Source organism: Phragmites australis, chromosome 10 (assembly GCF_958298935.1).
Source record: "Phragmites australis chromosome 10, lpPhrAust1.1, whole genome shotgun sequence".
Classification (NCBI taxonomy): domain Eukaryota; kingdom Viridiplantae; phylum Streptophyta; class Magnoliopsida; order Poales; family Poaceae; genus Phragmites; species Phragmites australis.
This window is the reverse complement of record NC_084930.1, coordinates 4,010,305-4,023,073: the sequence shown is the minus strand read 5'-3', so window position 1 is coordinate 4,023,073 and position 12,769 is coordinate 4,010,305. Positions and strand designations below refer to the sequence as shown.

Sequence of the window (12,769 nt, the reverse complement as noted above, 5' to 3'; positions counted from 1 at the left end):
CCTGCATAGTTCATTTACGGGGTTGTACTGATTGTGCATACAGAATTCAGATCCCTGAAGACTGCCTCTGTCAACAAGATGTGTCGGCTATCCTCACACAGATGCTTATGCATACTCGCTACTCAGTACACAAAACTGCAAGGATCTGAGGATCGACGACCCAACCGACTGCAGTCGCTAGCCAAGTGGCGCCGTTCATTCCAGCTCGCCAGCCACATCACAACGGACTCTACTGCTACTGATCCGTAATCACCCCATGACAGCAATTAACTAACACTCGCCCAACGGAACAAATCTCTCCATCCACCATTATCTATTCCAAGCAATCAAAACACAAGAGCAACATGGGAGGGAGGCATTAGCAGCAACGGTCAGTGATGTAATCGGATGATGGATATAGCTTATTTTGTATCTTATTCCATATTTTTTTCTCAAAATCAAAGTCAGTCAAGGATAATACTGAATAATTATTTTTTATTATGTATTATATGATATCCTACATTAATACTCTGTGCGTCGGAATCGGAACTTATGATGCCAGCAGTCTAGCAGAGACCAGTACAGGCTGTGCTCTCCTCCCTCTCCTCCAGTCCAGACCTGCTGGCTCCTCCGCTAGCGTCCAAACCATCACTGGTCGCTGCCAAACCCGGCGACATAATTGAGTTTTCTTTTCATGCCTATTTTATGGCCGGCGGCCAGGCCGCTGCCTCCCGGTTGTGGGGCAGGAAGTCGCGGCGCAGATGAATGGCAGCCGTCAGATGGCCGTCGCGTCGTGGCTGGAGACGCATCAGACGGCGCAAGGCGGATAAGGCGAGGAGCGTCCTGCAGGTGCTGCTTGGTGGACGACGGACGGAGGAGGGGGGGGGGGGCGCTCAGCCGCGCGCGCAGGCGAGAGACTGGCGCGCGCGCCCGGAAAGACGAGCGAGCGTTCAGCAGCACGGGCTTCTGAATCTCTGGGCTCGGTTTTCTGTTTTCTTCGGTCATCAGTCACTCGCACGCAGGTGTGGTTTTGAAGGGCTCTCAGCTTTTCTTCAGGCCATGATGGCTTCCCGCTTTGGTGTCAGTCGTCACTACATGCCAAGGTGTGCATTTCAGTAAATTCAGTACGGGCGGTTTGGTCTTTTCTTCCATTTCGTCGAGTTTGCTTTTTATGATTCGGTTTTGGTTTGGTGAGACAGTTCAAAAGTTGCCAGAACCAGCAAATGCATCAGCCAGTGTTGGTAAGAATCACTCCCATGAGGCCTGCAGCTCATGTTAAGCTCATTCAGAAGCCTATACCTATACACCATCCTAAAACTTAGAGGAATAGAGGTGCATGTTCTGACAATTAAGCCAGCGGTAATTGTTGTGTTCAGTGCAGACGACGATACGTTACCTTCTAGTATGACCTCACCATACATCCATCATATATATAGCATAGATCTGCGCCATGCCATCAATGGACTGGATCGACTTACACCAAGAACGCACACAGCTGCACCACACTACACCCATGGCATCGATCACTGCAGTGGAACACGGCAACCGTAGGCCCCGATCCATACTCCATGCTCATTATTAAACGTGACAGCGCCATGGCCTACGCACCTGCATCGCTGCAGGAAAAAGAGTCGACGAGAGCAACGCGCCCATGCACCTCCCGGGCTACGCTGCTGCGTCTCCCGCTCGCCGAGCAGGGACCGCGACGAAGCGAGCGGCCAACAGCAGGATCAGCTCGTCGCCATCATCACCCACGCGCTGGCACGCACGCAGCGAGCAAAAGCGCAAAGGGTGGCAGGCACGGGCAGGGGGAAAGCAGCGGCAGGTGACACGGCACATGCAGAGAGCCCAGCGGCACCAGAGGGCTCGGCGCGCGGCGTCCACATGGGCGCCGAAGCGCGAGAGCAGCGCCTTGACCGGCCGTCCGCCGAAGCGCGCGGCGAGGTGGAACGTCGACCGGCGGGCGCCCGGGCGAGGGTGAAACCACCAAGGTTTTGCCGGTGAGATGCCGTGGCGGCAACGGGCGCTAGCCTGCCGCGCCGATCGCGGCGACGCCTTTGCCGTGAGTAAAAAAAGAAAGCTGTTGGTGTATGCCACCATGCCTCTGCGCGAATATTTAGAGGCGGGCACATGCGGCACAGTGCCCGGATCAAGAACAGATCAAACCGGAGACAGGGCCGGTCTGCTCGGACCGGCCGTGTTACTTGGTCTGCCTACGCTCCCCTGAACCGGCATCTACTGGCGGCATTTGCTGACTCCGACGCAGATAAGCACAGACAGCGAGGGCTTGCTTCGAGCGAGCGGATTTCCATCACTCTGCCCTAAAAATGCTGCCATGATCTGTAACTCGACTGTTCAAAGTTCAAACCACCAAATGGAACAGTAACCGATCTGAACTGAACAATGTAACCAGAGCATAAGGTTTTCAGCAAACAGCGTTGTGGAAATTTTTTCATGTTCTTGCAAACAACCTAATAGATCAGGAGTGCCAGTGCCAGGGTAACAACTTTGAGGTGGCAGAAAAGCAGAACAAAACTCGAAATTTACAGTCGAGCAAAAAAGAAAAGAAAAAGGAAGAACAGTCAGTTGATTAGACCTTCTGATCGTCTCCAAAGAACAAACAAAATCAGTTAAGACCAAGCTACTATCCTCCCATCATGGCGATTCTTTGGCAAACAAGACAAACAAGGTCACAGCTACCCGGTCAAACATAGTCAAATTAGCTGGAGCATCTCGGCAGCTCGCCGCTCCACCCTTGCGGCGGCGTCTTCCGGCCCAGCGACGACCGGGACCTTGCCGCCGCCGTCGAGTCCTTCGCCGCGGCGGAGTCCTTCTTGTCCTTGAAGAACCCGAACACCGGCCGCGAGCACACGGGCACGTTAAGCACCACTGGGGCCACGCGGACGCCGGACGAGTAGAACCGGTCCACCGCGCGGGACCGTGACTTGGACGTGGCGTGGAAGCGGCACGGGGAGCTGGAGCTGCGTTCCAGGCCTTGGAACACGATCTTGCCGGACGAGTTCATGCGCGGGGAGTCCACGGAGAGGCAGCCCGGGGGAGGGGGCGGCGAGGGGCGGCGCCGCGCAGGGCTGCGGCCGGCCCGGGTGGAGTTGGAGGTCGAGTGGCGGTGGTGGGAGGTGCGGACGAGGCGGATGCGGGGAGGGTTGGGGTCGGCGGCGGAGTCGAGGGAGAGACGGGGGATGTCGTCGTGGTCGTGGCCGGAGGAGGACGAGGAGGAGGAGAGCGAGAAGCGGGAGGAGGCGAGGGACAGCGACCCCTCCGAGTCGGAGCTGTCGCGGAGGAGCGGTGCCGACGCAAGGTCCGACGCCGCAGCGCCCGACGCGCGGCCATTGTTCCGCTGGAGCAGGAGCTTGAGAGACCTCGCCACCGCCGAGTTCGTCGCCCGTGCCGGGGTCTTCGCCGCCGCAGCTGGTGAGGGCGAGGGCTTCGGGCTCGAGCTCTGCTCGGCCGCCGCTCTCTTGAGCCCGAGCAGCTCCCGCCACCGGCTCGAGCAGCTGGGCGCCTTCGGCGAGAACACGTAGGGATCGGTGCCATTGGCCGCGGCGACCGCAGCAGCGCGGAGGAGCTTGATCGGCTCCGTCGGCGCCGGCATTGCCTGCGCCTGCGCCGGCGGGAGCACCGCGGCCTCCGGATCCTGCAAAGGCGCCGCCTTTCTCAACGGGAGCAGCTTCCCATCAGCAAACAACTCGTCAGCGGGGAGCATGGTGGCAGAGCCACCGAGACTGAACTCAAAGTCGATGAAGTCCTTCGAGATCGCCGGCTCCGGCGTGGCCACAGTCATGGTCACAGCCACGGCAGCCGCCGGAGAAGACACGACCGGCTCCTCAGCGGCCGCATCACGGCCGAACGAGACGCCCGGGCTGGGCCAGCCATACGGCACGGCGGCGGGGAGGTTACTAGCGACGGCGGAGGCCATGGCCGGCGGCGGCTAGGCGCATCAAAGTCAGAGCACCACGCACTGCGCAGTGAGACTCCTACTGGTCCGGCACTAGCTAAATCCTGTGGCGTTGGCGGGCGGTGGACGTGGAGCAGAGCAATGTGAGACGGCTAACGGTGGAAAAGGCGCGTATATATAAGCGGGTAAGGGTAAAATGCAAAATGGGTTGCGGACCAGGCCGGCGTCCGGTTCGCGGAAGCAGAGGCGCGCGGCAGCGATGGCCTTTGGGCTGGGCGACGCGTGAAAGGGCGTTCCGGGTGCGCGCAGAGGCAGCGGAGGGAGCAGTGGGAGCTCGTCGGTTTCCGGGTTTATTTTTGTAACGGCAACGGCCACCCGCAGGCTACAGCTACGGCCAGAGGTGATGCAGAGGGGATCGCAGAGGGAGGCCGCGTGAACCATGGAGATGTTCAGTAGTTTTGTGATGGGTTTGCAGTTTTCCAGCTCATCTGAACATCTGATCAACATGGAATCTGAACTGCGAGATGCATTCCCACGCGTTTGGTACTCCAGGTTGCAGATAAGATTGCAGGTAACCAGTAGGATCAGGGTAGAATCTGTTGAGGAGGGAGGATGGGGATCAGGCATTCAGGCTAGATCTGTACATAAGAGTTGCCATCTAATCCAATAACCATCTTTCCTAAATGAAAAGTAGAACTCCTGCTAGATTCCCATCGAAATTTTGGTTGACAACTCACTAGAGTGGAAATTGTTGCGACAAACATTTTGGTTCCTACAAGTAGACACACGAGGTTATATTACTCTCTAAATACAAGTACATGTGGGTTTGTTTTGGGTGAACTTAGGAATCTCCCTAGCAAAACGCCATGATGTAATTGTACAGTACAAGATCAGGTGGCCGGGTGCACTAGCTTCCACCCCTTACAGAACTTTGGCCGGGAGATAGCTTTTTATTATAGAATTGCAACTTTGCAGGCTACTGGCTGCCGCATTATTAACAGCACTAAAAGGCCAAAAAACAAATCTGAATGCTGCAGCGTGTAGTGTTGCGATTTACTCGTGCAGGAACAAACGAGATCGATTAATCTATAGCATGGAGTGGGGCTTAGGAGGTGACAGTGCGATCGAGCAAACCAACAAAAAGGCCAGATGTAGCTCCAAGTTCAGATTTTGGGAGCGTATAAACTTTGGAGCTTATTGCGTTACTACTCTACGTTTGCTGTCCAAAAGAATCACGGATGTTTCAATGCAAAGTTCAAAGGAGATGTGCATGCAGCTTCCTGACTCGGCACTGCACATTGCTGTCTTCACCCGTCGCTATCCTGCTTGGGGATATACGAAATGAGCTCATCGTCAAATGGAGCTGGTTTACCACCATGAGTGCTAGCCTATCCTAATTAAACAGTGTTAAAAATCAGTATGCTGTTGAAATGTCATTTGTCCGTAGAACCACAAATCAACTTGGCGTAATCAGTATGCTGCTGAAATGTCATTTGTCCGTAGAACTACAAATCAACCCTGGTTCCGTGGTTCGGTTCAAGTCACTGTTGGCTCTTTCCTCGGCATCTTCTTTACCTCTTGTTGTTAGTGTCGAGTGCACAGCGCACAGCATCATCTAGTCGTGACCTCTTTTCACGCTGGTGCGTGCGGTTTTCGACGGCACCGAGCTTCGTTAACTAACGGCTTGTGCAGACCGAGGACAAGGCGCGCTCGGCTGTCGATCGCTTTGCTCGCGCGCTTCCTCGATCCCCCACGTTGACCGCCCCTCTCCCGAGGCCCGGCGGCCAACGGCAGCCGACCCGATCGAGCCCCCGTGCCACCGCGCGCACTCCGAGCAGGCCGGCACGTAATCCCGACCCATTTTCATCCACTCTTCTTCGCGGAGATCAACAGCTAGCTTCTAAAAGTTGTCGTCAGTGCCCGTGCCCACGCGCAGCAGCACGTCCAGTAAGGAGCTAGCGAAAACGAGAGGGCGAGGGGGGGGGGGGGGGCTTTTCCTGCCAAAGATCGAGTGAAGGCCGGCGTCGGGACCACGAGCAGCGTGGCGGGGCCGGCGCCGGGCCGCGGCCTGCAGAGGGCAATGTGCGTCCGCAGGCGCCCCATGCTCGACCACTGTGCGTAGCGGCGAGAGCTGGCCGGCGCGAGAGGCGGCAATCATTTGAACCTCCGGGAGAACGACCGCCCTGGCCCTGCCCTCTCCTGCCTGTCGTTTTCCTCGCTGGCGCCACTGTAGCAGGCAGGCAGCGAGGAAGTATTGGCAGTGGCAGAACGGGACTGGGACGCAGGGCGAACGGCGAGGGGCACAGTGCAATGCCCGCCGTACTATGGCGACCGTGCGGACGGATGGGGAGGAAGAGCATGCTTGTGACGCGACGAGGCATGCGTCCGCCTATTTCTATTCCGTCCTCAGCTCGTTCCCCTGCTGTCCTCGTCTGCCTACCGTTAAGTGCACTGTAGAAGTGCAGATATAGCCGTTATGTACCATGACCCATGAGATGCGATTTCACTGATCTAACTGTATGAGATAATATCATCACCGACACGTGAGTTAACTTTCGATAGCCCACGTATCACTGGTCTATGGACTGTGATTCTGATAAAAAAATAAATTTTATAGATTTCGATCTTATAAAAGATGCTCTTTCTTACGATGACATAGGTTTATTTTTTCTCTTTTTTTCAATTTAACTATTAAATCAGAAGATAGATAATACAGATAGATCTCATACAAATCTTTTTAGACAGCATTTTATAAAATTCGCTATTTGCTTTTTATACTATGCCTCTGTCCGCTGCAAAGGCTGCACAGCAAGGCGCCAAGAAGGCTTCTCGATCGGCTTTACCCGGCGGGCCCAACCAAGTGGCCACGTACGCTCGTGTTGCAGATGGCGAACTGGCACGCCGGCCGTCGGGGCACGTACGCGTTCGATCCTGTACCCGAGCTGGCCAGTGCGAGCATGACCCTGGCCGGCCGTGCCGCGCGCGGTAAGAGAGAATTGCCTCTCTGGCGTCCGGCCAGTGCTGCAGAAAGCGTGGTGCGGTACCCGATCAACGGCGGCACCGGCGCGCGCATCATTGGAGCTTCCGCTATGGCTCCGTCGTACGTAGACGCAACTGCATGCATGCGTTCCAGACTCTGTTACATATAATCTATACTTTTATATCTATATTCTTATAAAGTATAAGAGTTGTAATAGATTTGATAGATATTTACTGTTTATTCAAGTTGATCAAATAATTACTTTGTAAAGTTAAATTTCGTTTTTCTTTTTAAAAATATATTTTAAAAGAGTGAAGTATACAAAACTATAATTATTGTTCTATTTGTAACATAAAACTACAAGTATCATAGCTAGTAACATAAAACTACAAGTATTGTGTATTAATTTTATATAAAACATAATTTTAGTTAAATTCACTCAAAAATTAGTCCTATATTTCTCCAAAATCATAGAACTATTCGTACGTGTTTCATAATTCATGTGCAATATATTTAATTGGATTAAAAAAGTATGTTAAATTTAAACTAAAATTCTTCAAAAAAAAGACTACTTTTATAACGTTTAACAATTGTTAGGGTCTCAAATAAAATTTTAAAATTTATGAAAATTTATTAATATTCTTATTATATGATGAACTAATTTTTAAAATTATTTATAACCCTAGGTTATAGGTGAAAAAGTGAGTTCCTTTGTAAGTATCTAAATAGAGCATTACAAAGAAACTCACCTTTCACCATATAACCTAGGGCTGTAAATAATTTTAAAAAATAGTCAATCACATAAAAAGAATATTAGTGTTTTTATTTCATATTTTTGGGATTTTATTTGAGGCACTAAAAATTGTTATGAGTTATAAAAGTAGCATTTTAGAGTATTTTAGTTTAAATTTTACATAGTTTTTTGGTGAATCCAGTTAAAATATATTACACATGAATTATGGAACACGTACAAAAAGTTCTAGAATTTTTGAGAAATATAAGATCACTTTTTGAGTGAATTCAATTAAAATTCGGTTTTATGTGAAATTAGTGGACAATACTTATAATTTTATATTACAAATGGTATAATACTTATAGTTTCGTGTAATTCACTCATTTTAAAAATATATTCAATCTTCTGTTATTTTCTTTTCATACTTAGATGTTTAATATTTTTTAGATTGATTTTACGTGTGTAAAACATATGTCCAATTAGTATTCTATTAAAGTTCCTAAATGCGTCGCGAACGAAGTCAACGTTTCCATCAAATAGATTACGGTTCACTATGCATATTGCTAATATATCTGGGCTCGGGATTTGGTACTTCTGTTCTGTCGACGCTAGCTGTAACCTAGAACTGAACGAAGCTCTGACCTCTTAGTCCAAGCACGCTTCCATCGATTCCTTACTAAACAAGAAGTTTACCTTGTCATTTTCTGTGCTCGATCGAAGATTATTACAGGACTGCAGTACCTAGCACCTATAAAAATGTCTTGGCAAAAGTCAAATGACCGCTAGCTGTACTGTTCTCCTGCGAAGCTTCGATGCGGTAGGAAGAAACACCAACGTTTTGACCAAATCACATGTAGTATGTATACCGTATATAGCTATTACTATGTATCATGTAAACAAATTACGAAGGTTTAGCTAGTCAAACCAATTTTCCCGATCTAATAATTGGTTTCCTTGTTAGCTATGACCATATGATCACTCGGAAGAATGTTCAAGTGATAATAGTAGTATGTTTCTGAATTATGGAAGTGTGTTTTTGGTACGGTTTAATCATTCATAACGCCCTTCACGAGCGGACTTCATTATACATGGAGTACAGTATTTAGGATAGTGTGGAGTATCAATAGATATTCGTAGATCCATCCTAGTATATTTTAATTAACTAACTAGTTATTTTGATGTAGTTAAAATAACTAATTAATTGATTGAGTTGAATTATGATTTTGTTTGGCAAACCTCTACCTCTCAGCTTCACATCAAATCTTGCGTTTGTAAGTTAAGATAAAGTGATTTAAGTTTATATTTTATACTTAAATAGAAATAGAATATCTTTTTAAACATCATCGATGTACTTATAGCTCAAGCTTTACGAATTTCTAGAGCCAGAATATCTAGCTCTAAAAATTCTAGAAGCTAGAGCTCTACCAAGTAAAGTCTAAAATGGATCACGGATACTCCACCGCCTTCACACCTAGCCCTAACAGTATTCTAACCTATCGAGGGTAAATCCTTGACAATGGTTCTAGGGTATGCTGGACAGTGAGCGCGTGGATGGTGTTTCAGGAAGCATATGTGTGTGTTCGGTGGACTAGGGAACACAAGGAGTTATACAGGTTTGGGCCTTCCGGAGGGTAATAGCCATACGTTCTGTATGTTATGAAGGATCTCAGTTGATTACAGATAATATTTTTTCTAGTTTATTGCTCCTCCCTTAGGAACGAGACCCTCGTCCCTTTATATAATAGGGAAGAGGAGCACTTACATGTGGGTCCAAATAGAAAGTCATATGCTTATCATAATATCTAATCCAAACTATTATTATGGAGGATCAGACCTGCCACTTGCTTTTGAGGGCACCATGCATCAAGTTGCCGTGCGTTTAATACCACAGGACGGGATAAGGTCATTTTGTGCCGACTCTATCCACTTGCCTAGTCGGGCTGCTGATGACGTCCCATCCGTCATACGCCACTATGCCAGCCTGTAAAGTTCTATCCCGCAATATTTAATGCTACGGGATGGAACAATGCCCTTCTGCGCCGACCCCGTCCACTTGCATGGTCGGGCTGTTGACAACGTCCCATCCGCCATGTGTCGCTGTACTGATATGCAAAGTTCTATCCTGCCGCATTTAATGTTATGGGATGGGATAATGCCCAACTGCACTATCCATGACATCGTTCTCTAGTGTTGGCGCCTGGGGAAAGAAAAACACTTGAGTGGATAGTAGCAACTGCGCTCAAATCTAGCCCTGCGATCAATGAGACTGGTCGCGGGTGTAAGCGATGGTATAGAGAGACTGGTCTGGTGGACGTTAGACTGATCGCTGTGGTCGCACGATCGACCTGACTTCGGGAAGTATGTTGCTCTAGTTGTTAGTCCTCTGTGAAGACCGTTAGTCAGAGTACCCCTTTATAACCGGAGTACTATTCCTATATAATACTGTAGCATTGTAGTAGCATGTATAGGATACGGAGGGGAACTTACGTAGAGCTAGCGTACTATCTATAGCTATACATGGAGGTACGTAGTACTACTTGCTAAGCTGCAAACTTGACAGCAATTGACTAGACGTTGGAACAGGCTACCACTAGAGCCAATTACTACAATTTTCCACTGAAAACCAGCAACCACTTGACAAAATCCACAAGAACAGTAGCCAGAATAAGAAATACTTGTCCAAAATGAACTAAGAACCAAACCCCTTTGGCCTTTTGTACTACGTGAGTAAGTAAAGCTGTGCAGGTATGCATCTAAACCAAGGTGTATGTCCAACCCTTTTGGCGACCAGCATCTTAAAATAGGCCCCTTGTGCTGCTGCATGAGCAAAGCAACGTACGGAATAATGGAATCCCCTGCATGTCTCTCCTGTGCACCATCTTTATCTCTCTGCATCTAGGCACCCTAGACACCAATATTTTTGCCCTCACATCCATGTGATCTTTGTGGTTAAAAGATACAAGAAAGAGATGCTTTAGATTTGACCCACTGCGGTGCGGGCTCTCAAAAGGGACAAGCACACTTTTAGCCTGCAGAACATGGACGCATCATGTGCTAATCTCTTTCCCTGATATCCATGTCCCTCTTGCTCATCTGAAACCACCCCAAAGTTGCCATGATACATTGTTTTTTGGCCCTATCGTGAAGCTGTCCTCCTGCCCCGGCCCTGTGTTGGCCTTTACAAAAGGGGGACAAAAAGCACTGAGACCGTCATAAAAAACTTGAAGGAGAAAGAAAAAATTCTGTGCAGGGCAAGTTAGCACACATATATAACCCTAGCCAACTTGAACTCCCAACTGTGACAACTCAATGGATGGAACCTGGCTCTAGAATAGCATTGTCATCATGTGCTCCCAGACTCTCCACTGTTACTTATAAGGGAGTGGCAACTAGCCAGAGATCCACATGCAAGAACCAATCGAGTTTTGACTGATGCACAACACACCAAAGACCGATAGCACAGTGCAGCTTGATGGCATGATGAGGCTGTAATATATTCAACTGCCTGATTCAGAGGCCTGGATCCAAGCCATTTCTTTCTTTCTGAATTCGGATTCTTATACACTGGCACAAACCATATGATACACACCTATAGCCGCGTAGACCAGGCATCAGGCCGCTCCACCGTAGCCACCCAAGCCATGTGCCGGATTCGTAGGTCGACTGGAACTGCTCACTGGACCGGCCTGAAGCCATCGAGGCTCCGACTCTGATCGGCCAGCCAAGTGTGCAGGCGTCCAGCTGTGCCCGCCGACGAGATTTCTCGGCAAGCCTACGCCCGCGCTGCCAAAGTGCCAACTTGTTTGGGCGGCCAGCGGCCTGCTGCAAGCCGCGAACGGCACCGTCCCCCTGCGATCCAGCAGAAATCACATCGGGACTCGTCGCAGCCACACACCTACACAAACCCCCTGCTCTCCTCCATGTGATCCAGTTGCATTGCCTCCTCCGTTAGCGTGCATGCTCAGTCCTACGCCGGTCGATCGTTCGTGAAGTTCTGGCCACGCGATACACGTCGGTATATAAAACTAAAACTGGCAAATTGGCATACGAGAAATCGAGTTGAAATGAATTTTAGTTTACTTATGATAAGAGATTAATAAAATATTATTTTTATTTGATGATGTTTTGATTGCATAAGTATGTATATGTGTTAAAATTATAATCGTGATTAATTAAAATTGAAGGAAATGAAGTTGGTATAGTTTTGTCAACGTTCAGAAAAAATTGCACTCACCGGATGATCCGCTGTGTGAGAATTTGTACACATCAGATTATCCGGTGAGCACTTGGAGACAATACCGGAGTGTAACGAAAATGACTCTATTAGACCATAATTGTGATTTTGATGATAAATGACAACATAGTCATTAAGACTAATATATTTATCGAAAGTATATATTAGTAGGTCTTATGGATGCAATATATGAAGAAGTTACCAAAATCAGGTAAAGTTTAGATTGAATTGAACAAGTTCCAGTAAAAATGACCTCACCAGATGGTCCGGTGCTCAGGACTTTGCACATAACAGAGTATTCCTTCCGGATCTATTATACTCACCGGATGGTTTGGTGATGGGAGCAGAAGCACACCAGAGTATTTAACAGAAGGGTTGATCTTCAAAGGGAATTGAAATTAAGTACACCGGATAGTCTGGTGGTAGAAAAGTAAGTATACCAGAGTATTTAACAGAAATTATGCAAATGAGGGAAGGAAAGATTTTAACACACCGAATGATCCGGTGATGAAGAAGCCAACAAACCGGAGTATTTTTCAGGAAGATATCAAAGCAGATGAATATCAACACACCGGAAGTTCCTCTGATCAGAGAGTTTATACACCAGACTAATTGCACAGAGAAGAAGTGGCTCAACTTAGCGTAATACAACACACCGGATAGTCTGATGATGGAAGTGAAGGATACACCAGACAATCCGGTATTCAGAATGTATTTGAGTAGGGTTCCAACGGCTAGTATTCACTGATGTACACACCAGATGATCCGATGCTTATACTACTGTTGTCACCGGATTATCCGATGTTCACAGTAAAATTGAGCTATTGGAGCAACAGCTAGTTGACGGATTGGAGGCTATATATACCTACCCACTCGGTCATTTAAATGTGTTGAAGTCTAGAGAACCTCATACATATTTGAGAAGAT

The 12,769-nt window shown here is 48.4% G+C and overlaps 1 protein-coding gene across 1 annotated transcript; it reads right to left on the bottom strand.

Moving 5' to 3' along the window:
* Positions 1 to 1,985: 1,985 nt before the first annotated feature.
* Positions 1,986 to 4,206, bottom strand: LOC133931286 (uncharacterized). Its single transcript, XM_062378141.1, has one exon. The coding sequence runs from the start codon at positions 3,914 to 3,916 to the stop codon at positions 2,699 to 2,701; it is 1,218 nt and encodes a 405-aa protein (XP_062234125.1). The 5' UTR covers positions 3,917 to 4,206; the 3' UTR covers positions 1,986 to 2,698.
* Positions 4,207 to 12,769: the final 8,563 nt, after the last annotated feature.